Below are 27,381 nucleotides of genomic sequence, written 5' to 3' on the forward strand. Positions count from 1 at the left end.
CTTCGAGGCTGCAGGACATGTCAACAAACGCGTTCTGTGGACGACATTGCGACTGTTTCTAGAACCAGTCGAGCCAGCATGATTGAGAGCGCATCGACCGGGCTGCATACAGCCGCTGTGGACTCTGTGCCCGCAGGAACCGGAACCATCTTTGCTGCGACCGAAGGTTTCCAGCAGCATCTGCGGCTTTGAGTTTGCCTGAGAAATCCAAACAGCCGAAAACGGCTGTGGGGCGGACCCAAGGTTGCGCTTCGGCAGGGAGTCTTGCGACCACCGAGGCGCCGATGTAGCAGACGGCCTTGATGGATCTTCGAGAAACCGGCGATGGATCAGTAGTACACAGGGAGACGGGCGGAGCAATCGCATGTTTGTCCGGTTGCTGCTGGGGCGATGGACCGAGGCGACGCAGCAGGCGGCGGTCGTTAGTGGGAGCAGAGCCGACACATCTGCATCTGCATCTCCATTTCCATCGATTGCATTGCGTTGGGTATTGCGCAACGACAGGACACCAACCCCCTTTCCAGCCGCAGTCACGGTCTTCTGACCAGCACCAGCCCCCCGCCCTTGGTGTTTTGGCTCCGTCGCGAGCGGGTGCCCCACCTGCAAACACCGTGGGCTGCCGAGGTGGCCCCCGTCCATGTCGCCTTGGCGCTGAATGCGCTCCGAATGGGCTCGTGGCTGGCACGACCATGGCTCCTGGCTGCGGCGACTTTCCCACCCGGGCTCCGACCATAAAAGCCATCGCCCGCCTGTCGCCTTCCCCGGCCTTCCTTCCCCCTCGTCCCGCTGCATCCACCCGCCCGAGCCATGACCCAACGAGAAGTCCTCCCAACCACCGTTCGGCCTGTCCACTACCTGGTCTCCCTGACCCCTGCTCTGCAGGCTCCCTTTGTCTACTCTGGATCGGTCGTCATCAGGTACGATCGCGCTGCAGCGATCATCGGCTGTACCGTCCACCCGTCTGGGCCCGATCGCTCGCCTTTCTTTCTGATCCGAGACGGCAGCTTCATGTAAGCTCACCCGATCCATCACTCCTGGGCGACAGACTGCATGTCAACGAGACAACCAGCAGCGTCATCTGCAATGCCGACAAGCTCGCCATCTCCTCGGCCTCAATCAGCGGCGTCAACCTCAAGACCGAGTTCAGGTACGGCAGGACTCTGCGCGTCTGAATTGCTCAATCCTGTCTCGGCCGTGCCGAACCAGTACCAGATCGAGATCCTCGGTGGGGGCTCGACCAAGCAGGCGGTCTCCTTGCCGACTTGGATGGTTTACCTCTCAGAGCTTGACGCAGTCGAAACACGCACCTTTCTCCCATCGGAGCAGCCAAGTGGCGACCTCAATCTCTTACGATGAAGCCCTCCAGCGAGCCACCTTCACTTTTGCCCAGCCGCTGCAGGCCGGTACCCAAGCCGAGCTCAAGCTGATCTTTACCGGCGAGCACAACGATCAACTCAGCGGCTTCTACCGCAGCACCTACAAGGATCAAGATGGATCGGACAAGTAAGTAGCACACAGCCCGGGCTGGTATCGAACATGGCATGGGATGCGTCAGGCCAGTGGTAGTTTCTGGTCAATACTCGCGGCGAGTGTCTGCAGCAAGCATTTGCAGTCAGTGTTCTAAAGGTCTCCAACCCCGGCCAGATTCTTGGTCTCGACTCATTTTGAGCCTGTTGGCGCACGCCGAGCATTCCCCTGCTGGGACGAGCCTGGTCTGAAGGCCAAGTTCGATGTCAAGCTCACGATCGACCGCGAACTCTCCGGCCTGTCAAACACCCATGTCGTTGCCGAGAAGGATGTGGTCGTCGATGGCGCTCCCAAGCGCGAGCTTTCGTTTGCCACTTCCCCGCTCATGAGCACCTATGTAAGACCTCAGGCGAATGTGGGCTCGCAAACCGTCCGGTGGCCCGCCAAAAGAGTATGGAATAGCACATCGATGGAGTGCCCAGCCCCTGACCTTGTCGTTATCCTGTTCTAGCTGATCGCCTTCTGTGTCGGCGAGCTGGAGTTTATCGAGGCCATCGCCCATCCCACCAAGCCTGCCGCAGCCAAGCCTGTGACCGTCCGGGTCTACACCGTCCCTGGCAACAAGGAGACTGGCCGATTTGCCCTGGAGCTCGGTGCGCGCACGGTCGAGTATTTCTCGGAGGTGAGTAACCGCACGTGGCTCTTACTGCGTCGCCAGCAAGCGACGATCGCCCTGAGACAGAGAATGTGTGCATATTGGAGGCCAGGTCACCACAGTCAGCGGTTAATCTTGTGCTCACGCCTTGCTCACCGCACTTCAAACTCCCATCTCGGTACACCCCCGCAATATGTGGGACGGGCTCCTGTCACCTCTGATCAACTGGGGTGCAGTACTTTGACATGCCCTACCCTCTGGAGAAGGTATATACCTGTGCTGAGTGTTCAGCAGCACGAGCCAGATTGTGCCAAAGACACCCCAGGCTCTCGGTTGGGCCTTGCGAGCCTGTGCTGACCCCGGTTTTCATGCGGGCTTTCTAGCTCGATCTCATTGCCATCCCAGACTTCCCCATCGGCGGCATGGAAAACTGGGGCTTGATCACGTTCCGAACCTCGGCTCTACTCTTTGATCCCAAGGCTTCGACTGCGACCAAGAAGCAGATGGTGTCCTCTGTTGTTTGCCACGAAATTGCCCACATGGTGAGTGGCCCTCTGTCTCGGCCACAAAAGACCGAGTCTGTTTACCGAGTAGTCTGGTTCCGCACATCCATTCCGAGCAATACCAAGAAACGCCCGCTGCTGACTGACACATGCATATTTGGTGTTACAGTGGTTCGGCAACCTGGGTAAGTACATACTTTCATTGAAAGCCTCTACCGATCGATGGGCACTGCAGATCAGCTGGCGGATGTTCAGAGATGCTCAACCGACCCCTCCATGGCCTTGTAGTTACTATGGAATGGTGGTCTGATCTCTGGCTCAAGGAAGGTTTTGCCACCTATGGTGAGTGGATCTGGGCTCATCAGCAAAGCTGCACGCAGAATATCGGAGCAAAGCTGGACGAAAGGTCCTGCTAGCGGAGATTAACGAACGACATGCTAACAAGAATCCGGCATCTGGCATCTGGCATTGCTGTTCAATCTCTGATGCGCGTGCACTGTCCTGTCAGTCGGAGAAATGGCGGTCGATCACTTCTATCCCGACTGGCACATCTGGTCCGAGTTCTTGGACAGCTTCCTCTCTGCTCAGAAGCTGGATGCCCTTCGTTCCAGCCACCCGATCGAGGTCCCAGTGACCAAGGCCAGTGACATTGCCCAGATCTTTGATCAAATCTCATACGAGAAAGGCGCCTCAATCATCCGTATGCTTGCGAGCTTCCTCGGCCGTGAGACGTTCATGAACGGTGTTCGCGCCTATTTGAAAAAGCACCAGTTCAGCAACACTACGACCGACGATCTCTGGAGCTCTCTGAACGACGCCTCTGGAAAGGACGTTCAGGGCCTGATGCATGCCTGGACCCGCCGTGTCGGCTATCCCGTCGTCAGCGTCCTCTCGGAGAGCTACGATCCCGTCAAGAAGGAGCTGACGATTCATGTGCGACAGAACCGCTTCCTCTCCTCCGGAGCCGCACCCGAGAGCGAAGATACTACCCTGTGGGCGATTCCTCTTTTGATCGTCACCCATCTTTCGCCCAACAGCCCCACCCAGCACGTTCTTGCCGAGCGCGAGGCGGTCATCACCCTGCCCTACGATGACTCGGCCGACAGCTTCTTCAAGCTCAACTACCAGACCACATCATTCTTCAGGACCAACCTGCCAGCATCGTCGATCGAGCGTCTTGGCTCGGCTATCGCAAAGAACATCGACGCCATCTCGGTCGACGACCGCACTGGCCTTCTCAGCGATGTGTTCGCCTTGGCTGAGGCCGGCTATGTTCCTACGACCGACGCCCTCCGTTTGCTCGAGAACTTTGACAAGGAGAACAGCTTCATGTAGGCAATCTGCGCTTGTGTGCACTCGCAGGGGCCCTATCGCTCTGCACCACCGATGCTCATCCAGTTGCTTGTCGGCTTTAGCGTCATGGTCACCATCGTGGACAAGCTCGTGCTCATCAAGAATGCATTCTACCGCGAGGATCCCGCCATCGTGGCTGCCCTTCAGAAACTACAGCTCCACATCTTCGCCAAGAAGGCTCGCGAGCTCGGCATCATCTACTCGCCCGATGACAGCCACATCACCACCCGCACACGAACTCTTGTCATTGGTGCCGCCGTTGGTGCCGGCGACGAAAGGTATGGCCGGGCGCGGTTGCAGATAGCAGGAATGTATCCTCGCGGGTCGGTGGATATACATGGATGCTTTACGGGCCAATGCAGGATCCGCGTGAATGCTTTTGCTTGCAAACATTACTTGAGCCTAACCAAGCACTCTCCATCTCCGCATCCATCGCTTGGATTGCCTTCTCTACCGTCACTGCTTCGAATGGTTTCGTCGGCAACGCTATCATCGGCTGTGGCTTTGACTATGTCTCATGCTGGCCTCTGTGGACTGCGTCGCTGCGCATCTGCCATCGGTGCCGCATGCGTCCCCGGCGCCATTCAGCCTGCGCAAGGAGTACGAGCGACTCTTTGAAGAGTACATCGGCGGCAACACTGAAGCCATCCCTTCCGATCTGTTGCCCGGTGTCTTTGCCGTCACGCTGGCACATAGCAAGCACCCGGAGCGCGACTTTGAGCGTGTCTTCAATTTGTTCCGCACCACCAAGTCAGACGATGTTCGTCTCGCCGCCCTGCGCGCCTTTGGTCACCCGACCGAAACGTCCCTCATTTCCAGGGTCCTCGGGTATACCCTCGACTCTGAGGTGCTCCGTTCCCAGGATGTCACCCAGGTGATCGCGACACTCGCCCTTCGAAACAACAACCCCCTGGTTGCTCGACCCCTTGTCTGGAACTGGATTGTGTCGCAGTGGGAGGCCATTTACGAAAAGTTCTCGGCCTCGCACGCATTGTGGGCCATCTTTGGCTTCGCTATCGAGACTCTGATCGGTGACGAGTACGTCAAGGCCATCTTGGACTGGTCCGAGGGTGCAGATCTCGCTCCCGAGCAGCGGGCCCGCCGCCAGGAGCAAGTCCAGAAGATCCAGATGGTGCTGAACCAGAAAATCGAGACCATTCGTTCTACGACTGCATATGTCGACAAGAACCGGGAGGGGCTCTTGAAGTGGGCTCAAGAGGCTCGAGTCTGAGCCGCCATCTGATCTTGGCTTGATCCTTGATCAGCAATCACTCGGAACCCCAAGGGAACCGTTATAAGAGGCCCGGACTCCTGCGACGAATCCGCTCGTTCCGAGATCCACATTACCCCATCGTCCTTTCAAGCGCTTGAGACGGCCCGCAGTGTTTGCAAAAGTGATGTTCGATTGTCAGGGATGCAATATATATTGAACTGAATGTCGAGTGCCACCAGTGATGGTCGTGGTCTGGTACGGCTCTAGAGTACTCTATGGTTTCTTTCATTCTCGATGCAACCACCAATGCAGGACAGAGACTTGCGGGTGCTACCAGCCCTGGCTGTCGTCCGTGGCATCGTCGAATGCTGGTGCGCTGTTGCGAATCAATGCCACTTGGGTGTTAGCACAAACGCCACCGGCTCAACCGAAGACAGCCCAGATGCAGTATCCCGAGCGTGCTGCCGGATACATATCCTACCTCACTTCGGTGTCGCCCCCACCAAAGTCCACAGATGAAATGCTGGCACTCATGGGCTCGGCCGCCGGGTTCTGGATGCAGGGGCAATGCGCAGTGAGAAGGCTAGCCAGCCAGCCAGCCAGACTATGAGCGACCAGATGTGCTTTGATCGGTGCGCTGTTCCTACCCGGGACGACTTGCCCGCCGCTTCAAAGGAATCAAAGATGGTCCTGGGTCTTGGGTTGGTGCTCTCCTTCTCGCGCTTCTCCTGGACCAGCGCCATGTACTTTTGCATCAGTGGGTCCTGCTGGATGACGTTCAGTCTGTCGTCCTCGATGCGCTTGAGTCTTTCGGCTTCCTCGCGCTCCCTGGCTTCATGCTCCAACCTGATCTGCTGCTCGCGTTCTTCGGCTTGCTCGCGCTCACGTTTGAGCTTCTGCTCTTGTTCATGCCGCTCAAGCTCCTCTTTCTCACGGCGAACTCGCTCCCTTTCTCGCTCCTCTTCCTGACGACGCTCCTCGGCGCGCCTGAGCCGCTCTAGCTTTGCTCTTTCCCACTCCAGCGCCTCTTCGAGCTCGGCCTTTTTCCGCTGCTCCTCTGCATGTGCATTCGCCTCGGAATCGTTCTTTTCGGAGATCGAGCTGTTCTTGGCAAGACTGCTGTCTACCACAGACTGAGACTCGGCTGTGATGCCCTGGAAACCGGCGACCGACTGCTGATGTGCGGGAAGTGGGGTTTGTGGCTTGCCTGTGCTGGCTCCAAGCAGGCCGGACTCTGCCTGGGTCATCGCTGCTTGATCGCATCTCTGTATCGCAGTCCCGATATTGCCTTGGTATTTATCCTCCTTCAGAGACAATTCTCGGTCTCCGAGTTCATTGCGAAGTACTTTTGCTGGCTCTGCGCTGGTCGGTGCTGTTGATTCATCGTTGGGCTGCACATGAGCACTGCTGTGGTGTCGGGTGGATGCGTTCATCAAGGCCGCAGTCTCCCCGGCGTGTCCAGCCTCAAGAGTGGGAGTCACATTATTTGATGAAGGGAGTGGCACCACGGCATCTGGCAGTCGTCTCGACTGCGAGGCAGCCACAACATGCGAGATATCCGGTGGACGATCTCCTTGGTTTGAATGGCCGCCGATGATACATGCCGGATCATCATGTATGTCGTTGGGATGAGTGCGGACTGGGCTTTCCTGATGCGTGAATAGCGAGTGGGTATACTCGACTTGGGCCTGCATGCGCTTGACTTGCTCGAGGTCGTCCTTGATCGAGGAGTGAAGCCGAGCCGCCGTGGTTGGCGAGCCGTGATTGCTGTGGTCGCGACCTGGGCTCTGGGACCAGCCCCAGGCTGGATCGACTCTGCGCTCCCTCGGCACCGGAGACTCGGCCATCAGATCCATATGGGCGTGCTTTGGAGACAGCCTGTCGAACATGCCAAGGTCGACAGGATTGGGGAGGTAGTGCCTGCTATGGGCAAAGGTGGTTGATCAGTGTGCAAGGTGAGTACGGAGGCAACACATCTTCAAACGCATGTGGATCCTGCTTGGCTGGAGGGAACCGGCTAGCGACTGGTGACTACTGTTCCGAAGTGTGGTCGGAGAAGGACCGCTGCATATAGCGCATGAAGGCACGCAAGGGTTGCAATCCGCACCTTGGCTGGGGTGCATCCAGCAGTGTGGGCATCTGTGAGTTCACTTCGCTGGTGTGTAGCTTCAGCTTTAGACTGGCGATCTCGCGTCGGAGCTCCCTGCCCTTGAGAATCTCATCGTCCAGTTGCCTTTGGAGTTCTTCGTTTTGCGACATTTCCTGGTCGAGGCGAACAATGAGCTGTTGGCACTCGCGTTGCCATTTGCGCTCCGACTTTTTGATCTTGGCGAGCTCCTTCTGCTCGTCTTCTTTGGGGAGCATGAATGTCTTGAGCAGGGCCTGATACTCTGTATCAAATCAAAGATGAAACAGCGTGTTGACAAGGCGGATGAGCATGCACAGCTATTGGGACCAGGCTGTTGGCATGCTGATGGACGTTACATCCCTGAATCGCATCCATATCTCACCTTCCTGTCGTCTCTGGGCCGTAAGTTCCGCCTCCAGGAGTTGTCTGGGCGGCATTAGAGAGCACCATAGAGCACAATCAGCGAAAATACGGGCGATTGAGATTCGCTCAACGACACTCTAGAGCGCATTGGTGCGGAATCCATCTCTGCGTTGGGCATAACTGCGATGCCGTCAGGCAGCTACAAAGCTTACTTCTTCAGACTCTGCAGCTCAAATTCCAAGGCAGTTGAGTTTTCGAACGAGCTAACCTGTGGATACGCAAGAAGTGGGATCAGCTTGGCACTGAATACCGTGGAGTCTTTTCGGCAATGAGGCTCGCTTGGCATTCGGCATTGCAAGTAGACCAGATGCCGGTGTGGTCGTACCCGCAGCTCAAGATCCTTGCACTTGACAATGTATTCGTCTCGGGCCTTGGCCGTTTCGGCGAGATCCTGCTTGGCCTGTTTATAGGACTCCCGCAAGCCATCGAGCTCCTCCTGGGATGCGGTAACCTGCTTCATGATGTAGTCGACGGCTTTTTGGCGTTCTTTCAAGATCTCCCACTCGGCTGCAGCGCGGGTATTGGCAAATTGAGTGCGGTTGTTCCATTGAGTCCAAGAAGAGAGATTGTATCAACTTACACGAATGCATCAGTGCCCATACGAGAAAGTGTTGACTCATGAGCCGTGCATGGGTCAGATCATCGTCGCCGCTGTTGGGGGAGGGCAGGCTGGTCGTCGATAGCCGCTTGATCGACGACGCCTGGCACTTTCGCTAGGGCATTGCACTACTTGAGATTGTCAACCATATCTTGCGATCGACTCACCTTCGATCTTTGTTTTCTCGATCTTGACGCTCGAGAGCTGTTCTGCGTGTTCCTGGTTCAGCTCCACCTTGTATCTTGGTGTGAGAAAGCGACGGCGTTACTCCCGCGGTGCAACCTTGCAGCTTAGAAGCAGTGTTTCTGGCGGAGGTGATCTTCTTGCACCACTGGATCAGCAAGAATAGCCGACCAAAGACCTACTGCGCCATTGTCTCCTGCATTTTGAGAGTGTATCTCTCTTTGAACTCCTGCAAGTCCTTGACGTGTTCCATGGCCTGCTCGTATCGTCTGTTGAGGCTCTCATAGTCCAGCTTCATTGCCCGCGCCTCCATTTCGGCCTCGTTTCGAATCTTTTGCTCTGTGAAGATCACACGGTTGCTTTCTTCCAAAAGCCGTTGTCTCAGCTCAATGTTTTGGCGCTCCACCTCCTGCCAGGACAGAGCATCGGGTTGACGACCCGCGAGTCAGTGACCTATTTGTGCGTTGGCAGCTTTGCCATCGGCATCCGATGCTCTGGTTGCACTCAAATCTGCTGCCCCCAGCGACCCACGCGCGATTCAGGGCAGATCTCATTAAACCCGCACCTTCTCCCGTGCTTCGACCCGCTTCTTCTCGTCCTCTTCCCATTTCAGGATGCTCTGAGTCTTCTCAAGGTTAGCCCTTTCGAGCTCGGCCCGCAAGTTGGCTGCGTCCTGCTGATATCTTGCCTTCTCCTCCAGCCGCATTTTGGCAAGCTCGACTTCTTTGAACTTGGACACCTGTGCAGTCATGTTCCATGAATCCGTGCGTGAGCGGCATTCGGGTACGCTTGGACAGGGTCATGTTCTCAACGAGAGACAATCAGTCGATGCCCATACCTGGTCTTGCACATCCTGCTTCATCCGGTGCTCCAGCTCATCTTGATACTTGAGCAGTCTGTTTTCCAAGGCATTGATCTGCGCTTTACTGTCCTCCAGTTTCTTCTTGTGAGACTCCTCATCCAGCTGTCGAAGTTTGATGTCTGCCGATGCACCGTGTTGATGATCCAGAGGTTGAATAGATTGAAGGGATGCGGCGGGGATGAGTGATCAGGAAGAGGCAGTGGCTTTGTGTTCGACGCTGCCATGAAACGATGCGCTTGACTGCAATATGACTTTGCGAGCATATTGGTGCACCCTGGGCACATTCCGATAGATCATGGCATAACCGCCATGATTTGCTACAGCCTCACCGCGGCCCCGTGCCCTTTCGGCGCAGCGACTCACCCAATATATCTTGGAACTCAAAGTCGGTCTGCATTTCCTTTTCGACAAAGACAATGTCTCCGGCTCTCGAGAGCCCGTGTAGGAGCCTCGGAAGCAGCCCTGGAGACGGCATGGTGGTTGATGGTGAGAAAGCGCAGAGTTGGCTGCGGCTGGTTTCGTGAGCACAGCCAACGACGATCGAGCCACCGAATGATGCTGCAGGCCCGCAGTGACTTGGGCTGACCTGCGTCCTCGGTTTCGATCAGGGGTCTCTGAGATCCAGTGAGAGATTCAGCGAGAGATTCGTGTCAGGACTACGATCGTCTGTGTGCCGTCATGCGGTGGAAGGAGTTCATCACACTTGCCAGATTTCGGAATAGTGCAGTCGGATGGTCAATGTTCAGAACCCGGATGATATCGTCCTTCGAGAATGCCTGTGGGCCACAGACGGCATGCGGTCAGTGAGATCCAGTCGCACCAAAGGTCCAACGACTGGAACATCGCCGGCCAAGCTACCGGTGTCGAGAATGAGACGCCGATCTCTGGATGGCTGGACGGAATATCCATTGATCGTGCCCTGCACCACGCCCTTCAGACGTCGATCAGACCACCATCGAGGCACATGGCATTGCACTTGCACCGCAGTCTCCCTTGCTTGCCTGGCCGGCTTGATCGAGGCCGCATTCCGGCAGAAACACAGAAAGAGTGTAGTCAAAATCGCGGTATCGGAGATACTCGAGGATCAGACTGTCGATCGCCCTATTGAGGATGGTTGACTTTGGCGAGCCAGGGTCGCAACAGTGCTGGGCCCGCGCTGTCGAGGGAATCCGCAGCTTCAGCTCCGAGACGATCCTGGATCGCAGCTGCGACTGCCGGCCAGAACACCAGGCCAGTGTCCCAGACGGACGAAAGTGGGGCAAGAAACAGAGTCAGTCTCTGTCAGCCTTCATGCATCATCTGCGGTTGATCAGGTGCCAGGAATGAAGTGAGTGGCCGGGGCGATCAGGGCAGCAGGTCCGAGTCGATCAGGGCAGCAGGTTCGAGTCGATCAGGGCGGCAGGTCCGAAAGCCGTTGGAGACCACCTTGAGCTTATCCGCAACGCCGGTCTTCCGGAGCGACTCGAACAGCCTGGACCTGAGCTCAAAGCTCGACAGATGCTCTGGATCAGACTGCATATGCGAGGGGCACGGTGTGAGGGCGAAGCGGGGCTTTGTATTTCTTGGGAAGCCGATGGATGACAGGCGAGCAGCAAAACCAAAGTCAAAATCAATGCTCAGATTCCAAAAAAAAAAAAAAAAAAAACTGGTGGCGAAAGCAACAGCGAGCCATCAGCGGCACTGCATGGATGGATGGGGCGCCGTGGCCATGAGGCTGCTGGCAAGGATCGGCGGGAATGCTGGCGGACTGAGCGACAGGGTCCTTTGGCGGGCAAACGACCGGTGCAATGAGGTATTCCATGTGTGCGCCTTGGGGAATCGCTGCCGAAGATCCTGGCTGGCTGGCTGGCTGGCTGGACTGCACAAGGATCAGTCGTCGCCATCGTCGCTAGTGATGGAGGAGATGTCGGTGGAGCTGGAGCCTGAAAGCTGGCTGGAGCCTTCGTCGAGGTCGTCGCTTTCTGTGAACGTAAAATCCCATTCAAGCAGCGACCGATCGAATGAGCTCGAGAGAAGCTTGTTGCGAGTAAAGCGCAGGCTCCAGACCTGCGACCCCTCCGACCCAGATACAGCAAAGTTACAGTACTTGTGAGCCAAGACTTTGAGCACCATCAAGCACCCGACACTCGACTCTGATCCCCTCCACGCTCTCTGCAGAACAGCGAATCCTTAGTTCTCGCCGCCGCCTCGAGCCCATCGATTCAGCCGAGATGTCCACCGGAATCGTACCGTATCCGAGTGCTCCTTGAGGGTGTAGAGACACTGGCCCGATGCCAGAGTCCAGACCTGGAAACAGTCATGATTAGTTCGCTTTGTCTTGCTCGGCATCGGGCAAGCGCTGTATCGGTGGGATATGGGAGAGAAGAGGGGCAGTTGGAGGCCCTGAACCCCCTCCAAGCTGCCGGGGCACTCCTTTGGGATGCGACTTTCCCACGGCCCCATCTCCCATGTTGCTTTCTCGTCTCACCTTGATCGTGTTGTCAGAACTGCCGCTGACGATCTTTTGCTTGTCAAACTGCAGACAAACGACACCGCCGAGATGGCCCTCAAGCGTGCGCTTGATTTCGCCTGTGGCCACGTCCCAGACCTTGATGGTCATGTCGTCGCTCCCAGAGACGATCAGCGAGTCATCGAACTGGACGCAAAAAACGTTGCCGCGGTGGCCACGCATCGTCCTGACCAAATGGGATGAGGCTTCGGACGAGCCTACCAAGGCTGGATCCATAGCCAAGTCGGTGCTCCAGACACGGATGGTGTGGTCGGTGGAGCCGCTCACGATCGTGGATCCACAGGCTTGGAGGCAGCAGATCGCTCCGGTGTGACCCCGGAGGATGTGAGTGCACAGCCCGTCGTAGAACCGCCATACCTGCCGCGGTGTTGAGGTCGGCAGCCAGAGTCAGGAGACAGGACACAATCGTGCGTATGAAACCCCATTTCGAGTCTGCGTCGCTGGTTTGCGCCACTGTCAGCTTGAGCAGTCGGACCACATCCATACCCTGATGGTCTGATCCTCTGAGCCCGATACGATCGTGGCGCCGTTGCTTTGGATGCAGCTGATTTCTCCAGAGTGGCCATGGAGGATTTTGACGGTCTGGCCCGTCATCGAGTCCCATATCTTGATCGTACGGTCAGCACCGCCGCTGATGACATGCTGTTGGGCGAACTAGAGCGCATATCGATGAGTCAGAGCAAGTGTAGAGACGCGGCTGTTGGCAAATGACACATCCAAGCGTGGGAGAGCAAGCCTCTAACCTTGACAGCCGAAACGAATCCCTGGTGGCCGTGCACCTTGAATTGACTGTGCCCAGTGTGCATGTTCCACTGGCATGAGTGAGTTGGAGTGTCGCCGTGAGTATCGGGACGGAGGAGGCTGGGCCAGGTTTATCCCAGTCCAGAACAATCAAGATTAACGAGTCACATTCGACAGACAATCGGACACGGCGAATCGATCGAGCTCCGCCGTCCCGAGATGCCTGTTTAGTTCATCAGACATACCAGCTGGATGTTTCCCTCTTCACCGTTGACCACCGAGACAACCCAGGCATCGTCAAAATGAATTGCGAGGTTGCCACGACCTGTTGGAGCCATCATAGCCCGTATCAGCAACGATTCGATTCAACAGCGAGATCAAGTCCACAAATCCTTGGATAAGCGTACACCAGCTCTACGACTCAATCTTCGCGGTACACCGGATGGCGACGACCCCTCGATTTTATCGTTTTCCTGTACGCTGCTGCTGCCAAGACCTCACCGTTTTGATTCGGGGCGATGCGTCTCGTGCGGTAGTGGCCCTTGGTCCAGTTGATGGCCGTGAGGTAGTTCTCCTTATAAACCTTCCGCCATGGCCAGCTGTAGATCAAGCCGAGACTGGACGAGAACGGCGAGCCCACCAGCGTTGTTTCCGAGAGAGGCCCTGGGTCCGAGAAGCGTATCGGATTGCGCTCGCGCCAGGAGAAGAAATGCAGGAGCTTGTGTCGGTCGCCGGAGGAGGCATCGAGGGAGATGAAGCCCCGGGCGCGACAGAGCCGCTTCCAAAGGATATCATCACGAACGACCTGGTTCCAGTGCCTGGATACGGCCGAGGCAGTGGCCAAGGCCGAGGGCGTGGAGTGGAGATAGGTGAAGATGTGAGAGAGGACTTCGTTGGGGAGATCGGAAATGGTGGGCGGCAGGCCGAAGTGAAAGCGCCGGGGAGCCGACTGAGCCCGGCCCGACGGATGCGATCGAGGGTGCCGATAGAGATTCTGCCGCATGTGGTTGTAGACCCTTGTGAACTCGTCGCCGTTGAGGCAGTTGTGAAGGATGGAGGCCACAACGACCATGCGGTCAGAGCTCGAGAGCAAGTCGAGGGTATGCATCAGCTTGGTGCAGAACCAGTCCAGGTGCTCGATGCTCAGCTTGCCGTCATCACAGGGCGGCGAGCTGGGGCCGGCGGCCGTCGAAGTGAAATCAAGCTCAGAGTGGTTCATTGACAGGGCTTGTTTCAGATGGGTCTGCCAGTGTGTGTTGCAGTGGTGCTCTTGGTGCAAGCCAAAGGTGGATTGTTCATGCATGGCAGCGTGGGAATCGCAGGCGAGTCGAGGAGCAGAGCGTCGGGGTTGGTGGTGGAGCAGTCGAGATTGTCGTCAAAGTTGACGCCGAGGCTTGCCGGAGAGATGAGCTTGGCGGGCGGGATGTCCTTGAACTATATATACTGCACGGCCGGAGGTTGGATAGAGCCCGGCACCGACAGTCGCTGGAACGGACCCTCGAAGATGCGCTTGGTTGGCCAAGCCGTCGCTGCGGGCGGCTACGGGTTGAGAGCAAGACAGAACAAGCGCGGTCAAGAAGGACGATGCCGCAATCGATTTTCCAGAGGCCACGATAGTGCAAGGAACGGCGGCAGAATTCTATGATTGAAAAGGGGGTCCTCTGTTGAACCGGGGCGACACAGGAGGGGCAGCCTCCTAGTTGCTCTCGTAACTCGCGTGGGATGAGGCACCGTTCTCCAGATTTCTTGATTCGGGCCGGGACAGGCCTCCATCAGCGCAACGCAGGTACGCCCTCGACATCAAAATGACATGGTACGCCATGCGACACAGAGTAATCAGGATGCAGGTGGGATATATTGCTGGGGCGTGTGCAATGTGCAGAGTGCAATGTGCAATGTGCAATGTGCAATGTGCAATGTGCAATGTGCAATGTGCAATGTGCAATGTGCAATGTGCAATGTGCAATGTGCAATGTGCAATGTGTAATGTGCAATGCATCATGATGACCGCTATCTCCAAGGAGCACTCGACGAGGCAGTCAGAGATGGGGCAGTATCAGTGTCGCCAGCAACACGGCGAGATGGCATATCCACGATGGCCCAGGCAGCGTCCCTATCGAGGAATAAACCCGGACATGATCGATCAGCAGCTCGCCCCAGGATGCCGAGCCGTTGGGGCCTGCCCCGCCTGAGCCTGGGTCGCTTGAAACGATGGCCAGGTTCAGCACTAGAAAGTAGTCGATCAAGCTGGGCGTAAAGGCATTCGTGTCGGTGTGCTTTTCTCGACTCAGAAACCGAGGGACGGCCCACATATGGTTGGTAAAGGTGGTGATGTTGTCGATGCCAAAGACGACCAGGTTGGGAGACCACTCGAGCCAGTAGAGGTGAAAGTCATCCGAGAGGTCCGCATCTGACGGCGAGTAGATGCTGCCTTGGATCGCCGAGGCACTGGATAGCGAAAAGCCATCGTTGGCCCAGATCGCGGAGGCCAGGCTGTTGGAGCTCGAGTTGACGATCATGACATCCAGCTCGCCATAGGCGGCCGGAACATTGAGCTGCGCGGCCCGGGTGCTGTTGATGAGCAACCAGAAGGCCGACAGGGCGCTGGCTCCCGGTGGAACCTTGGCTCGGAGCTCGAAGCGACCCATGTTGAGCGAGAACTTTGTATCGGTGTCGAGCCAGGCCGAGGCAATCGAGGCACACGCGGTGTCGACGCAGAGGGACTGCAGCCGCGGCCGAATGACCAACGAACCGTTCGAAACAAAGACGACAGAGGGGTCGTCGGTGTAGCAGGCGACTCCGTTCCAGCGGGGGTCGTTGCAGGTGGAGCGGACGTTCCATTTGGTGGTGTCGATTTGGTCCGAGTCAAAGTCGTCGCTGAAGACGAGGGTGTTGCTGGGGACTGGTGGCAGCTGAGCGTGAGAGACGACAAGACACAGCGACAGCCAGAGGAAGAGACTCAGGGCCCGCCGGTATGGGACCAGCAACGGAACGCGGGCCGGAAATGACATCTAGATGTATTGCCGGAAGTGAGGGCGGGATGGAGGGACTGGAGCTGAAGGCATCGACCATTGCAGCGGATTGCAGGCGTCGGCGTGGGGAGCGTGAAAGTATCTCTGTCGAGGACAGGGCCGGAGAGATAGGCGATTCAAGACAGGCAAGGAGGTGACGTCGAAAGCCGGCCCCAATCACACCGCAGCGCAGAGCTGTTTGGGCTTGCAGGAGCGAGGTACAGGAGGCCATGCAGCAATGGGGCGTGAATTTGTGCAGAGGGCAGGCTGGCCGTCGTGCTCTGGGGCCTCAGCGAGTTATCAAAGACTGTGGAATCCGTTGTGCATTGGCACTTTTTGCATCATGTGCTGTATTACGAGGGAGGGGGGGGGGATTAAAGCAGCATCAGCACGGCCTGATTGTGCTGAACATGGGTCTACACGAGGCTGCAAAAGACAAGATCAGGGAAACGATAGAGGGCGAGCGACGGGGAGTGGAAATCGAAAGAGGTTCCATGACACGCTTAGTTCTTGGCGGACTTGCGGGACTTGGTCTTGGGGACCTTGGACTTGGTGGGCTTGGGAGCCTTGGTCTTGGTGCTGTGGGCAACCTTGGTGCTCTTGGAGGGAGCGCCAACGCCGTAGTAAGGAGTGCAGAGCTGCAGACGAGGAGCAAAGGCAGGGACAACGATGTGAGCATTATCGTATCAAGGCTGGCGGGACGGATTGAGCTCGGGGTCTTGGGTCCTGTCCTGCAAACACACTTGGCCCAAGAACATGCCCCGATATGCAGCAGAATCGAAGGCGGGACACATACAATGCGGTCGGCGCGCTGGGGGTTGGGGCGACAGACGGAGCCCTGGGGGCAGGACAGGGAAGTCAGCTTGCTGCCTGCAAGAACAAATAAGAGTTCGAGTAGTGTTAGTCGAGAGAAGCGACCAGCCGGAGAGGAATCGGATAGCAGACATCGTTTGCAAGATCCCGAGACGTACCAAAGTGGATGACATAGTCGCCGCTGACACCAGCGTTAACACAGCCCTCAACGGGGGGGCTGCTGACGGCAGCGAGGGAGGCAGAGACGAAAGCGAGGAGAGCGACGGCCTTGGCGATGAACATGGCTGGAGATGTGCAGACAGAGGGATGTGCTGGATGCGCTGGAGCTGTGCTGGAGAACTTGTCACGACGGATGCAGAGCCAGACGTCCGAGGTCCGGCGCTTATATCCTGCGCCAGCACCAGGGCCGCCGTGGCAGACGAGAAAGCACGGATCGCCGCACATGCCCTCGTGACGGGCCGCGCGCGACGGTGCGACCCACGCGAGCACTGTCACGTGTGCGGGCAAGGGCTGTGCGCCGCAGCTGGCGTGGCACAGCGCAGCAGTGCGTGCGTGTGTGCGGCAACACGGGAGCAGGGGACGGGGCCCGGGCAGCACAGGCCGAGTGGGCGACACCACAGTCACACTCAGCACATGTCCTCGCACAAATGGGTCGCACAGTGCGCCCCGACGCGGTCGCGTGCAGGCGTGACGCGCCGACAAGCCTGTGGCGTGGCGTGGCGGCCCCCTTGGCCACCCCCACCCTCGTTCTCGGCCCAGCGACCCGCCTCTCTTTCGTTTCTGGCTTCTGGCTTCTGGCTTCTGGCTTCTGTCGCCAGAGAAGATCGACGGCACTGGCCTTGCGTATCTCCCTGCACATCGACGCCGATCGCCCTCAGCCGCGGGTCCTCGTCTGGCCTGCTCGTTCTGCTTCCGGTCCCTGTCCGGCACTTTCCTGTTTCCCGACTTTCTTCCTCGGGCCAATCGCAGCATGCTGCTGTGGTCGCTGGCGGCCGCACGTTTCTCGGCCACGCGGTGGGGATCGCTCCAGCAAAGGCCTTCTGCACGCCTCGCCCAGTTGTGCTGCTGGCGCCAGAGACAAATTTGCTTGCGTTGCCCTGGGGCCGAGGGACAGGCGCCTGCTGGTGACCGCCAGAACCCCCCGCCAGACCAAGCGGCACAAGTTCCGTCCGTTGCCGTATCGCGCTCTCGTCGCCGGCTATCTCTGCCGTATCAAAGCCCGTCCCGACATCCAGCTTTCCCCCCTTGCTTTTGGCGTTGAGCACCGCAATCGTCCAAATCAAAAGCGCGGATCAGGTTTCATTCAGGCGGTATGAGCAGTTTGCACAGCGCTTGGCGCCATGCAAGGCTTCAGATGCTATATTTGATATGCTTTGTCGTCGTTGCTGGGAATGGATGACCCGCGGCTGCGGGCTCGGCGCACACAGATGCGCTCATCCATTTCGCCTGCAGATCGACGACTTCACACCTTGACGCAGTCGGGAGAGCAGGGCCCATCCTTTCTGCAACAAGTCGACCCCGTGCAGGCCAGAGTTCATGTACACAAGAGCCACCCCACATCCAGCAGGCCACGCCGCTTAGGCCTGGAGACGGCGAGAGACAAACTGCGCGCGGTCAAACTTGTTCAGGTTCTTGTGGCAGACGATTTGGTAGGCCGTGGCGCTTCCCTGGCGGGCAATGATGGTCGACCAGGCCAGGAACAGCTCCCAGCAGCGGAACCACCGGACGCCGTACTTGTTGGTCATCTCGGTCTTGTTGTTCATCCAGTTGAGGTACCAGCGGTAGAGGGTGGCCGAGTAGTGGACGCCAATAGTGTCCGTCGACTGCACCTCGAATCCAGCGCGCTCGAGCTGCTCCAGGACCCAGTTCAGGGGAGGCGAGGCGTCGGCACCCGGGAAGACGTACTTGGCCATGAACAGGCCCCACATCAGGTCCTCGTACTGCCAGGCGCGACGCAGACCGGCAATCTGCAGGAAGAAGATACCGTCGTCCTCGAGCATCTCGCGGACCTGGATCAAAAAGTCCTGGAACTTGCGGATGCCGACGTGCTCGGCCATCTCGAGGCAGGTGATCTTGTCGTACTTTTCGTTGGGGATATCACGGTAGTCCATGCAGAGGATGCGGACACGCTCCGAGACACCGGCCTCCTGGGCCTTGCGCATACCCCACTCGGTCTGGTTGCGGCCGAGGGTGACACCGGTCGAGTTGGAGCCCTTCTTGGCGCAGTGGACGGCGAGGGTACCCCAGCCACAACCAATGTCGAGGTGGCGGTCGCCCTCCTTGAGACGGATCTTTTCGGCCACGAGGTTGAGCTTGTTGTCCTGGAGCTGCTCGAGGGTCTCGACCTTGGACTTGTCGGCGATGATACCAGAGGTGTAGACCATGCGGTCTCCGACTGGATTTGGCGGATGGGAGAGCGAGAGCAGAGGAGCGTCAGCAGAGGCCGCGATCGCTGCGGTGGCGGGCCGCCTCGATAAGAGAGGAGGATCTGCAACGGCCAGCTTTGGTTTTGATGGATTCGGACACGACAGGAGGCGCTACTTACGGAAGGAGTAGTAAAAGTCGTCGCCACGATCGTAGTGCTCGCGGACCTGGTCCTCATCTTGCTTCTTGGAGTGCCAGAGGGTCTCGGGGATCCACTGGGTCAGGAAGAACTTGGCCTGGCTCAGGGTAAAGGTAAAGTTGGCCCAGTCATAGCGGTTCTCGAGCAGCTCGAGCATATCGACCTTGATGTCGATCTTTTCATCAAAGTAGGCCTCGAAGAAGGTCTCGATGGGGATCTTGTTCTTGCCCTTGTAGCCGCTCAGCTCGCTCGACTTGATCTCGAGGTAGTCCTCGATGTTGCGGCCAGGGAGACCCTTCTGCGGGCGGACGGGCTTGGCGATGGTGCAGAAGATGACGTTGAAGATCGCAAAAGTGGGCAGGGCCAGGATGACGAGGAGCAGCGGGTACCAGCGGAGCGAGATGGGCAGGATCACGTTGACGACAGCGGGGACGCCGACGATGGCCGAGATGAGCTTGGCATTGGAGAACGTCAGCGAGCCGGCACCCTCGACAAAGTGAAGCTGGGGAGCAACGGACTGCTTGGCAGTATACTGGGGAGCCATCTGTAAGCGGGGAAAGCCAACACGACGGAGCGATGGCGTGCAACAGAACAGCAAGTTCAGCAGGGGGGGGAAAGCAGAGAGAACGACGAGCCGATCAGTAAAAAGCACACAAAGCAGCGGCAGGTGGCAAAAAAAGAAAATATGCACAGATCGTGCTATGGCCTCGGCTGAGCAGAGCCAGATCGCAGCAGCAGCAGCAGCAGCAGCAGCAGCAGCAGCGATCCCATAGCAGGGCCCGCCGCATAATGGAGCTGAGGCACACCGCCGGAACCAAGCGCGGACGAGCGAGCCTGATCTCAACGAAAGGCAGCTGAGCCGGAAGAGGGATGCCGCGGCATCGCACCGGTCGCAGATGACCTCCATCGAGCCACGGGACCCAGCGAGCCAGAGCGAGGCAGCGGAGCAGCACCGGGGGTGCGTACCTTGGATGCGACCTGAGACGGCTAGCGACAGCAGCGACGGTGGTGGTGGATGAGAAAAAAAAGGAGAGACCGGAGCGAAGGGACTTTATAGGACGGGGACGGGGGGGGCGAGCGGCCGCGCTGGCCCCTGGTGGGAACCAGCCGCAACAAGGCATGGGACGCAAGGCCAGCCGGCCAGTCGCACCTGTCGGCTCGATATACACCACCACCGGGTCTTGTCTTGCAGCTTGGCTCTGTGTGTCCGCGGCCCGATTTGGACGGGCAGACGGGCGCGGTGCCGCACGGTTCGCAGCCGCGCCCAAAAAGGCAACCGGCGCCTTGCTGGGCCGGCGCGGCGTTGCGAACACACTGGCGTGGCAGCACTGTCGACAACAGCAATCTGCCTCGCCAACAACGGCAATATGAGCAGCAACAACGGCGCCGAGAATAGCAGCAGTAGCATGTGGGTGCTGGTGACGCTTGGGCCTTGACATTTGCTCCAATCGCAACCTCAACCGCAACCGCAACCTCAACCGCAACCGCAACAGAGACGCCCGCAATAGCAGCACCGACGAGCTTGCCAAGCTCCGACAAGCTCGCCAAGCACAAGAGCCGCCCTCCCCCACTGCGCGCGCGTCTCTGGGGCGTCCTGCACACTCCGCACCGTCACACAGCGACGCGCCACCGCACGCGGTCTGTGTTGCCACTGCACAAACCTTGCTGCTGTCTGTGCTGCGCTGCTGGCCGTCCAATCGGATGCCTGTGCGCGTGCGCGTCGCACCGCGGCCAGGCGCCTTGGTATTGCATGTTGTGCAACCAAACAGTTCCGCCGCGTCGCGTCGCGTGCCAGCCCTTGCCCTTGCCCTGGGTGCCGCCTCCTTCCCCTGTTCTTCGGATCGGCTGCGGGGCCACCACCGTTGTTCCCAGCCCCGATCTCGGCCCTGTGCGTGTGGCAAATCGTGGGAGCAGAGTCTGTATTCGCTCGCGGGCCGATGCCATATCCCTCAATCCAGGCCTATGCGCAATCCTACTCGTTGTACCCCGTTTCCCCGTCGATCGCGTTCGGTTCTTCAGAGCAGTCCTCGATGATCTGGTGGATGATGTGGTTCAGCGCCGCAACTCCTCCGTCCGACAGGCTGAAGATCGAGCTGCCCGATCGAGACAGAGTGCGTTTGGAACTGGTTCGGTCCCGCGGACTCAGCAGTCTTCGGGCGCCGTCGCCAGTGCTGCCTGCTCCCGCGACCTGGAGCTCGCCCTCGTAGCTCAAAGTCTCCGAGACATAATCGCTGTCTGGACAAGACTCTGCGCCCTCCTCAAAATCAGCGTCCAGATCAATAGATGATTTAGACTCGCTGAGCGCGTCGCTGCTGATGGGCAGGGACGCACTGGATATGCTCGCTTCTGCCATTGCTGCGCCGTGCGTCGTGGAGGGGCTGATATCGCTCTCGACGGCTGCTTCTGGCTGTGATGGCGCTGGCGAGGCTTCGAGGTACCGACCAGCCAGCACACGCGAAAGTGTCGGGCATGGCTGATGTGCTTGACAGCGGGCACATACAAGAAAGTGCGTGACGATCGAGATGTTGAGCTCAGCAACAGCGAGATGGTAGTCCGAGACAACCTGTTCGAGGGTGTGCCAGATACATGTGTGCGAGATAAGCATGTGGCAATGGACTGTGCTAAGGACGTGCATTCCTCGGCAAACACGACCGGCCAGACGATCTGAGCAATGGAGATGATGTGGATCCCAACGCTGCGCGAGCAATGGTTGCAGTGCGCTTGACATGGATGGCATGGGCTGTGCGGGTCCCTTTGCCCCAGCGTCGATTTGCTGCACATATTGCAAAGCCAAGGGTCACTCACCAGTTTGTAGTTCAGCCCGCCCAGGTTGTTGCGGTACATGTTCTCAATGTCCACCAGCGACACCGATTCCTCGCCGTCCTTCATGCTGCACACAAAATGGCCCGTAAACTCAGCAAAGTACTCCTCTTCCCACTCCAGAACCGAGTCCAGATAGCCGATCAGCTGCAGGGCAGCCTCCTTGCTCCACTTGGATGTGAGGCTGCGTGTGAACAGCGCTGCGACCGATGCCGGCTCGTTGATCAGCAAGAATGCAACGCACAGACCCAGTTGCGGGCGCAGCGTCCATCCCTTCGAGATGTGTGCAAACACGATTCCGGCCAAGTCCGGGAGCCAGTCGGCAAAGACAGTTCGAAGCAGCCGGCTGACCGATTCGATCTTCCAGCCTTTGATGAGCCACGACAGCCCGCACGATACCTGGCCGAGCTTATAGTCCTTCAGCAGCGGCGCCAGGTGTCGGGCGATGCAGTCGGCGTTGTTCTCGTCGCGGACAAAATGGTAGAACGAAGCATTCCACAGCCGATCCATGGTCTTCATGCTCCAATCCGTGTCTGGAGAAGAAACACATCGGACTGAGCCATGTGCCAGCCTTGTCATCTGGGTGTGCGTGCCATGCAACAGCTGTCACATTCCTCTCCGATGTACCCTGTATCATCCTTACCAATGTGCGAGATGGACTCTTCCCAGTCCTGTGTTGGATCGACCTCTTTGTCTCGGTCGCTGGACCCAGGAGCCAAAGGAGATCCGCCATTGGCGGCTTGCGAGTTGGCCTGTTTGATGTCGGAAACAGCATCGGGGCCTGGCTCGCTGCTCCGGCTGTCTGCGGTTGATAGATTGCCTTGGCCGTACACCCGTCGAGCGGTCTCCCGCTGCCGTTGGTGGTCTCGGGCCTGTCGAATCTCGGCAATGGTCCGGCATTCAGGATGCAGTCCTGCCGTGCGTGCGCTGTACAGCGGGCTGTCGCCCTGAGTCGGGACATAGTTCTTCCAAGGGTTGCGTCCAAGGATCTCGAGCGGGATGTCCGAGTTTTTGAGCACGGCGGAGAGTGTCGAAGCCTTGAGCTTTCCTAGTTTCATGGCGTCCAAGTGAGTTTGCAGCGCCTGGCGCTTGATGAATGTGCTGCGAGCGGGAGCAATGACAATGTTCTGCTGAAACTCGGCGGTGGTTGATGCGGCTGTTCGGATGCGCCTGGCGGTGAGCACGAGTGACTTGATATTGGCGGTCGTCGATCGGCCTGCAGGATATTCGGCTTAGAGCGGACTTGCTTGATGCGAGCTGTAGCAAATTGGCCAGCGACAGCACACAGATTCTGCGGCGGTATCGTCCGTCCCGATTGCGAGTATCGGCAATGACCATCAGGATTGCCCACCATCGCCAGCATAACGATGCGTGGCAGGGAGAAAGCTTGATGGTTAGCGATGAATGATATGCCGGTATTCAGAGAGCCGGGAAGAGCCAAATGAGTCGGCCGGATGCTCCTCCAGCAACTCTCATGGGCATCCGGCGAGTCAGCCATGACTTTGCTGATGTGCTCGTTGCCGACACAGGAATGCCTCGCTGTCAAGCAGTGCCAGTCACACCGTACCCACCTGTGCAGGCTCCAGGCTTGCCGGCCTGGGAGGATCAGGATTCGTAGCTTCTTTAATAGCATACTCGCAGGGACTCGCAGTCTCTCGAGGAGCCACTGCCTCTGCGGCCTCATTCACTGTGAGGGTGCTGCTGGGGTGTTGCGCAACAGGCCTCCTCGCCGGAATGTTTTTGTTTTGACGACCCTGTTCTTCTCGGAACCATCGACTCCATCCTCGCACACCAGCCGAGGGGTGATATATAGAGTGAGCGGAGGGCGGAGGCTGGGCGGGAGTGCTTGGGGGCTCGACAAGCAAACAGCTCAGGGGCTCTCCAGGTGGGCTCATGGCCAGCCTCCGGCATCGAAGCAGTATCCAGTCCAAGAGCCCGAGTTTCACCACCGCACCGGGGCGACCCGCACTCACTTTTGCACAGCGACGAGCTCCGGAGCATGATTGGCTGTTGCGTCAAGCAAACAGACGACATCACCCCTGAGATGATCTCGCCTCTCACGCTCATTGGCCGCGCCTGCTACCTGACTCCAGCACCATCCGATCTTCACCTGGGCAGCCCACTCCATTCCAGTTCGCCCCGTCCAGTGGGCGGTCCCTTTCCTTGCGTCTTGTTTCCATCATCGGCGCATTGGCAGCATCACAAGCAAACACCATGAGCAGGGTACGTAGCCCATGCTGTTGCTGTGCTTCCAAGTGCATAACGTCGCTGCAGAGACTCGACTGACCCCACTGCAGGAGTACCGCCGCTAACAAGGGAAAGGACTGTCCACAGAGCATTGATATGGTCTTTGACCGGTTCGAGGAATGTCGGAAGACATCAGCGGCCTTGGTCCGGTCAGCGAGCGAGCTGTGAGTACAGGCCCGACTCGCCGTGCTTTGCGACGATGCATCTCCAGAGTCTTTCACCAGAGGGCCCAGAAGGCCCGAGCCACAGCGACATCATTGACTAACCGTTCGGCGACCACACTGAACTCTTGGACCAATTGCTCGGACCTGCATCGAACCCATGCCTCTGACCCACATCCCACCAACATCCCACCAACATCTCACCAACATCCCACCAACATCCCACCAAATGCAACCAAATGCTGCTTGACTCAACCTGCCGACAGCACAAAGGTCATCCGCAACTTTTCGTGGTCACCCGAGCGGCCCGTTCGCGAGTCTCCCATCTTTGACCAGCTCTTGAACATATCCGGTCTGCTGAGATCGACGCTGGATACAACGTCTCTGCAAATATCGTGTGATCTTGAAGAGTCTGCCAGAGAGATCATGACATACGAAGACGAGCTCGGGCGGATGGTAACGATCGCGGGATGGTTATCGCCATCATCCGTGCAGATGTGAGGGGGAGACGGCGTTTACCCACAGTCGTGTGTTGATCATATGGGCTGTGCAAACTGGTGGACGACTGCTGAGTGGCATGGCTTGCCCGATCGATTCGCAGATCGAAGACCGCCATTTCAGCTACGTCAATAGTCTGCAGCAAATCCAGTACAACATACAGGAGGTACAGAATCAGCATCGGTGCTTCTGTCGCTGCTCAAACGGCAAGCTGGAGTGGTACACTAGTGAAGCCCATGCACGCATGCCATTGATCGTCCTGTGTGCTTGGGGCCTCTGCCCACGCTAGTGCTCTGAGGACTATGTACTCAAATGCAAGCGGCTCAACATGGCCAACGAAAAGTTTGGCCGAGCAGGCCCATCGACGCCCTGGAGCGAGCGGAAGAAGGTATTTGTCGTCGGGCGTGTTCCCGGGTCCAAGTTTGGATATGGAAACCGGCTGCATCTTTTGGCTGGGCGGCCATATCCACAGTCGTGAGCTGTACTGACCCAAAGTGCCTGCGTGCTGCAGATCAAGCTTACTTGGAACAGCGCCAAGGAAGCCTGCGACGAATCAGGTCAGAGACAAATTGGCTCTTGTTGAACTGTGAGCAGACCCGTCTGGTTGTATCTGACGGAATGGCCGTCTCACGACACTTGGCATCTCTAGAAATCGCATACCGTCTGTGCAAGGGACAGTTGCTCGAGCTCAACGAGCAATGGGCCATCCAGCTAGCTGAGCTTGAAGAGGTGCGTGTGCCCCCTTGGCTGGGCTGTGTTTGCTGAATGGAAGACTGCAGACACTGGCCCCGCAGTGTATCGATGGCGACGGAAGGACGGATGGACGGATGGACGGATGATGTGACGCCGGCGGCCAGAGTTTGTGGCCGAATCCCACGACTGCTACGCTCGCTCTGTTGCTGACTGATCGGCCTCCTCCGGGACTGGCGAAGCAGAAAGTCAAGCAGATGGAGAGCTTCCGAGACAACGTGCTTCAGAGCTGCCTGATGAGGATCGCCAATGTCTTTGCGAACAGCTTTGCAAGACCCATGGAGGAGTCGATCGGGCGGTGGTATCGATGCGGGTCTATCCCAACGACGCCGTTTGCGCCTCCGGTCCAGCCGCCACTCTCAGCGCAAATTATCCCGGGCAGCCCCTTTGCACGCAAGAAGCCAGGGTCACTCTTGGAAATGGATCTGCTGACTGCAACACCAAGCCGGGTGGCTGGAGCGGGCCCAGCCTCGCCAGCCAGGCCGAGTGAGCGGCCAGCAGCGGCCTCGCCTCCAAAGCCAAGTCGTGATGTGGCCCGACCAGAGTCGTCCATACTCGAGCCGCCACACAAAGGGAGCTCTAATGAGATGAGGTCTCAGCCGAAACGAGATATGGCAACAGCGACACCACAGTCGCGCGGAGGCTCTCGTGGCGGCGACATTGATCCCTTGCCCGCTGGCAGGATGGCAGATGAGCGCAACAAGCCCGCACAGCCAGGGACGTCTCGCCAGGATGCTGCCCGCTCGCTCAATCTCGACCAAGGAGAGAGTCTTGCGGCTCCTTCGCCCTCTGAACGCTCTGGTGCGGTCGCTCGTCCACCGATCGAGTCACCAGTCAGCTACTGCTCCGATTCGGATGATCAGGAGGATCGATGGGCCAAGCCGGAGGTCCAGACCGTGAGTGCCCGCCCGTCGGGGCGGCAGTCCGAGTCGCCAAAGTCCGGATATGTGCCGTATCCCATGAACTCGGCGACACTCTCGGGGTCGCTTGCGATGTACGATACAGCCACAATGAAAGGATGGATCAATTACCACGTGGTTCTGGCCGAGGGCTACCTGTGGCTGTACTCGCACAAGTAAGTGGGAGTTCGTGAGTACCTCACAAGGAAGCGCTTCCACCTGGACGCTGCGTTGTCGCATATTAGCGCCCGGGTATCGCTGGCGAGTGAGGTTCTGATCAAACACCGTGCTCCCAACAGGGCCTCACGAGCACACACAACCATGATCAACGTCTCCAGAGGAATTGTCGAGCTGGGCATCCAACCCGAGAACGCTGTCCAGCGCGCCGGTCCCACGAACCCGAATGTCTTTACGATACGGGTGACGCCCAAGCGGTGAGTACCAAGCCACGACCACAGGGCAACGGAATGGCCAGTGCTTGTGAATCGGCACATATGGACGAGACTTGCTGATACTGCTTCCGGTCCCAGACGACTGCTCGTATGTGCTCCGTCACAGACGGAGATGTGGTAAGCTTGCCTTCGTGTGGGTCGACTATGCACGTTGCTTCTCTATGAAAGTGAGTGAACGGCGGGCTGCAGCACGGTGCTATCCTCGGTTCTTGGTCCGAATCAAGGGCTGACCCGATCGCCTGTAATCGCATTCAGGAAATGGCTCGAGGCACTTGGATCGCTCAGGACGGGCCGACGATAGCCGGACGAATACACTGCTTCCGCTGGCAATGATGTGTGGTGTGGCGCTCTTCCCTGAGACATTCCTCCGAGCCAACCATGGCCGACGAGCAGCACCAGGCGGACTGGCAACGCGCTCCTGTCGCACACACCCAAAACGCGCTCGCTCGCTGCGCTGCGCAGCTGGTCAAGTCGGTGTCACCTGATGTCGTCCACGTGGCACGAGTCGGTCAAATCGGGATCGGTGCTGGCG

General features: G+C 58.2%; 8 protein-coding genes across 8 annotated transcripts; 3 read left to right on the forward strand and 5 right to left on the reverse strand.

Annotated features, from left to right (window-relative positions):
• Positions 1-781: 781 nt before the first annotated feature.
• On the forward strand, positions 782-5,427 carry BJ171DRAFT_496290 (peptidase family M1-domain-containing protein). The gene is made up of 12 exons (XM_053110182.1): positions 782-917; positions 1,046-1,147; positions 1,327-1,503; positions 1,645-1,864; positions 1,979-2,149; positions 2,359-2,388; positions 2,506-2,664; positions 2,795-2,810; positions 2,914-2,967; positions 3,134-3,956; positions 4,041-4,256; positions 4,567-5,427. The coding sequence occupies exons 1-12, from the start codon at positions 808-810 to the stop codon at positions 5,207-5,209; spliced, it is 2,721 nt and encodes a 906-aa protein (XP_052968673.1). The 5' UTR covers positions 782-807; the 3' UTR covers positions 5,210-5,427.
• BJ171DRAFT_15187 (uncharacterized protein) lies at positions 5,402-9,547 on the reverse strand. The gene is made up of 11 exons (XM_053105795.1): positions 9,362-9,547; positions 9,089-9,262; positions 8,706-8,932; positions 8,508-8,581; positions 8,068-8,249; positions 7,895-7,950; positions 7,702-7,745; positions 7,299-7,581; positions 5,839-7,111; positions 5,673-5,743; positions 5,402-5,567 (listed from the first exon to the last, which is right to left on the reverse strand). The coding sequence occupies exons 1-11, from the start codon at positions 9,383-9,385 to the stop codon at positions 5,522-5,524; spliced, it is 2,454 nt and encodes an 817-aa protein (XP_052968674.1). The 5' UTR covers positions 9,386-9,547; the 3' UTR covers positions 5,402-5,521.
• Positions 9,548-10,956, reverse strand: BJ171DRAFT_15186 (uncharacterized protein). The gene is made up of 5 exons (XM_053105794.1): positions 10,811-10,956; positions 10,387-10,596; positions 10,093-10,161; positions 9,972-9,999; positions 9,548-9,847 (listed from the first exon to the last, which is right to left on the reverse strand). The coding sequence occupies exons 1-5, from the start codon at positions 10,901-10,903 to the stop codon at positions 9,711-9,713; spliced, it is 537 nt and encodes a 178-aa protein (XP_052968675.1). The 5' UTR covers positions 10,904-10,956; the 3' UTR covers positions 9,548-9,710.
• Positions 10,957-11,254: 298 nt separating this feature from the next.
• Positions 11,255-15,646, reverse strand: BJ171DRAFT_597268 (WD40-repeat-containing domain protein; the record flags this gene model as incomplete). The annotated part of the gene is made up of 9 exons (XM_053114735.1): positions 11,255-11,470; positions 11,615-11,671; positions 11,853-12,020; positions 12,096-12,251; positions 12,381-12,536; positions 12,638-12,706; positions 12,881-12,960; positions 13,137-13,878; positions 14,765-15,646. The coding sequence occupies 9 exons, from the start codon at positions 15,644-15,646 to the stop codon at positions 11,255-11,257; spliced, it is 2,526 nt and encodes an 841-aa protein (XP_052968676.1).
• Positions 15,647-15,767: 121 nt separating this feature from the next.
• On the forward strand, positions 15,768-16,863 carry BJ171DRAFT_496297 (uncharacterized protein). The gene is made up of 3 exons (XM_053110183.1): positions 15,768-16,284; positions 16,443-16,516; positions 16,618-16,863. The coding sequence occupies exons 1-3, from the start codon at positions 15,885-15,887 to the stop codon at positions 16,627-16,629; spliced, it is 486 nt and encodes a 161-aa protein (XP_052968677.1). The 5' UTR covers positions 15,768-15,884; the 3' UTR covers positions 16,630-16,863.
• A 1,173-nt stretch (positions 16,864-18,036) lies between these two features.
• Positions 18,037-19,566, reverse strand: BJ171DRAFT_558165 (S-adenosyl-L-methionine-dependent methyltransferase; the record flags this gene model as incomplete). Its single annotated transcript, XM_053113136.1, has 2 exons — positions 18,037-18,854; positions 19,005-19,566. The coding sequence occupies 2 exons, from the start codon at positions 19,564-19,566 to the stop codon at positions 18,037-18,039; spliced, it is 1,380 nt and encodes a 459-aa protein (XP_052968678.1).
• A 1,334-nt stretch (positions 19,567-20,900) lies between these two features.
• Positions 20,901-23,071, reverse strand: BJ171DRAFT_15261 (uncharacterized protein). The gene is made up of 3 exons (XM_053105797.1): positions 22,486-23,071; positions 21,828-22,375; positions 20,901-21,585 (listed from the first exon to the last, which is right to left on the reverse strand). Exons 1-3 carry the CDS (start codon positions 22,898-22,900, stop codon positions 20,995-20,997), a joined length of 1,554 nt encoding a protein of 517 aa, XP_052968679.1. The 5' UTR covers positions 22,901-23,071; the 3' UTR covers positions 20,901-20,994.
• Positions 23,072-25,786: 2,715 nt separating this feature from the next.
• On the forward strand, positions 25,787-27,367 carry BJ171DRAFT_496302 (uncharacterized protein). The gene is made up of 4 exons (XM_053110184.1): positions 25,787-26,573; positions 26,697-26,831; positions 26,928-26,966; positions 27,105-27,367. The coding sequence occupies exons 1-4, from the start codon at positions 25,918-25,920 to the stop codon at positions 27,148-27,150; spliced, it is 876 nt and encodes a 291-aa protein (XP_052968680.1). The 5' UTR covers positions 25,787-25,917; the 3' UTR covers positions 27,151-27,367.
• Positions 27,368-27,381: the final 14 nt, after the last annotated feature.

Source organism: Polychytrium aggregatum (genome assembly GCF_025602895.1).
Source record: "Polychytrium aggregatum strain JEL109 chromosome Unknown BJ171scaffold_10, whole genome shotgun sequence".
Lineage (NCBI taxonomy): Eukaryota > Fungi > Chytridiomycota > Chytridiomycetes > Polychytriales > Polychytrium > Polychytrium aggregatum.

Excerpts from the sequence above, each read along its gene's own strand:
- BJ171DRAFT_496290 (XM_053110182.1), top strand. The coding sequence starts at position 808 with ATGACCCAACGAGAAGTCCTCCCAACCACCGTTCGGCCTGTCCACTAC. Across the intron at positions 1,865-1,978 it reads CCCCGCTCATGAGCACCTAT|CTGATCGCCTTCTGTGTCGG; the intron begins GTAAGACCTCAG and ends ATCCTGTTCTAG. Across the intron at positions 3,957-4,040 it reads GACAAGGAGAACAGCTTCAT|CGTCATGGTCACCATCGTGG; the intron begins GTAGGCAATCTG and ends TGTCGGCTTTAG.
- BJ171DRAFT_15187 (XM_053105795.1), bottom strand. The coding sequence starts at position 9,385 with ATGAAGCAGGATGTGCAAGACCAG. Across the intron at positions 7,582-7,701 it reads GGCCCAGAGACGACAGGAAG|AGTATCAGGCCCTGCTCAAG; the intron begins GTGAGATATGGA and ends GATTTGATACAG. Across the intron at positions 5,568-5,672 it reads GGGGGCGACACCGAAGTGAG|CGCACCAGCATTCGACGATG; the intron begins GTAGGATATGTA and ends GATTCGCAACAG.
- BJ171DRAFT_15186 (XM_053105794.1), bottom strand. The coding sequence starts at position 10,903 with ATGCAGTCTGATCCAGAGCATCTGTCGAGCTTTGAGCTCAGGTCCAGG. Across the intron at positions 10,597-10,810 it reads GCGTTGCGGATAAGCTCAAG|TCGCAGCTGCGATCCAGGAT; the intron begins GTGGTCTCCAAC and ends TCTGGCCGGCAG. Across the intron at positions 9,848-9,971 it reads GATCGAAACCGAGGACGCAG|GGCTGCTTCCGAGGCTCCTA; the intron begins GTCAGCCCAAGT and ends TGCCGTCTCCAG.
- BJ171DRAFT_496297 (XM_053110183.1), top strand. The coding sequence starts at position 15,885 with ATGGGGCGTGAATTTGTGCAGAGGGCAGGCTGGCCGTCGTGCTCTGGG. Across the intron at positions 16,285-16,442 it reads CCGTAGTAAGGAGTGCAGAG|AATGCGGTCGGCGCGCTGGG; the intron begins CTGCAGACGAGG and ends CGGGACACATAC.
- BJ171DRAFT_15261 (XM_053105797.1), bottom strand. The coding sequence starts at position 22,900 with ATGAAACTAGGAAAGCTCAAGGCTTCGACACTCTCCGCCGTGCTCAAA. Across the intron at positions 22,376-22,485 it reads AGAGTCCATCTCGCACATTG|ACACGGATTGGAGCATGAAG; the intron begins GTAAGGATGATA and ends TTTCTTCTCCAG. Across the intron at positions 21,586-21,827 it reads GCGGGCTGAACTACAAACTG|GTTGTCTCGGACTACCATCT; the intron begins GTGAGTGACCCT and ends ACCCTCGAACAG.
- BJ171DRAFT_496302 (XM_053110184.1), top strand. The coding sequence starts at position 25,918 with ATGGATCTGCTGACTGCAACACCAAGCCGGGTGGCTGGAGCGGGCCCA. Across the intron at positions 26,574-26,696 it reads CTGTGGCTGTACTCGCACAA|GGCCTCACGAGCACACACAA; the intron begins GTAAGTGGGAGT and ends TGCTCCCAACAG. Across the intron at positions 26,832-26,927 it reads ATACGGGTGACGCCCAAGCG|ACGACTGCTCGTATGTGCTC; the intron begins GTGAGTACCAAG and ends TTCCGGTCCCAG.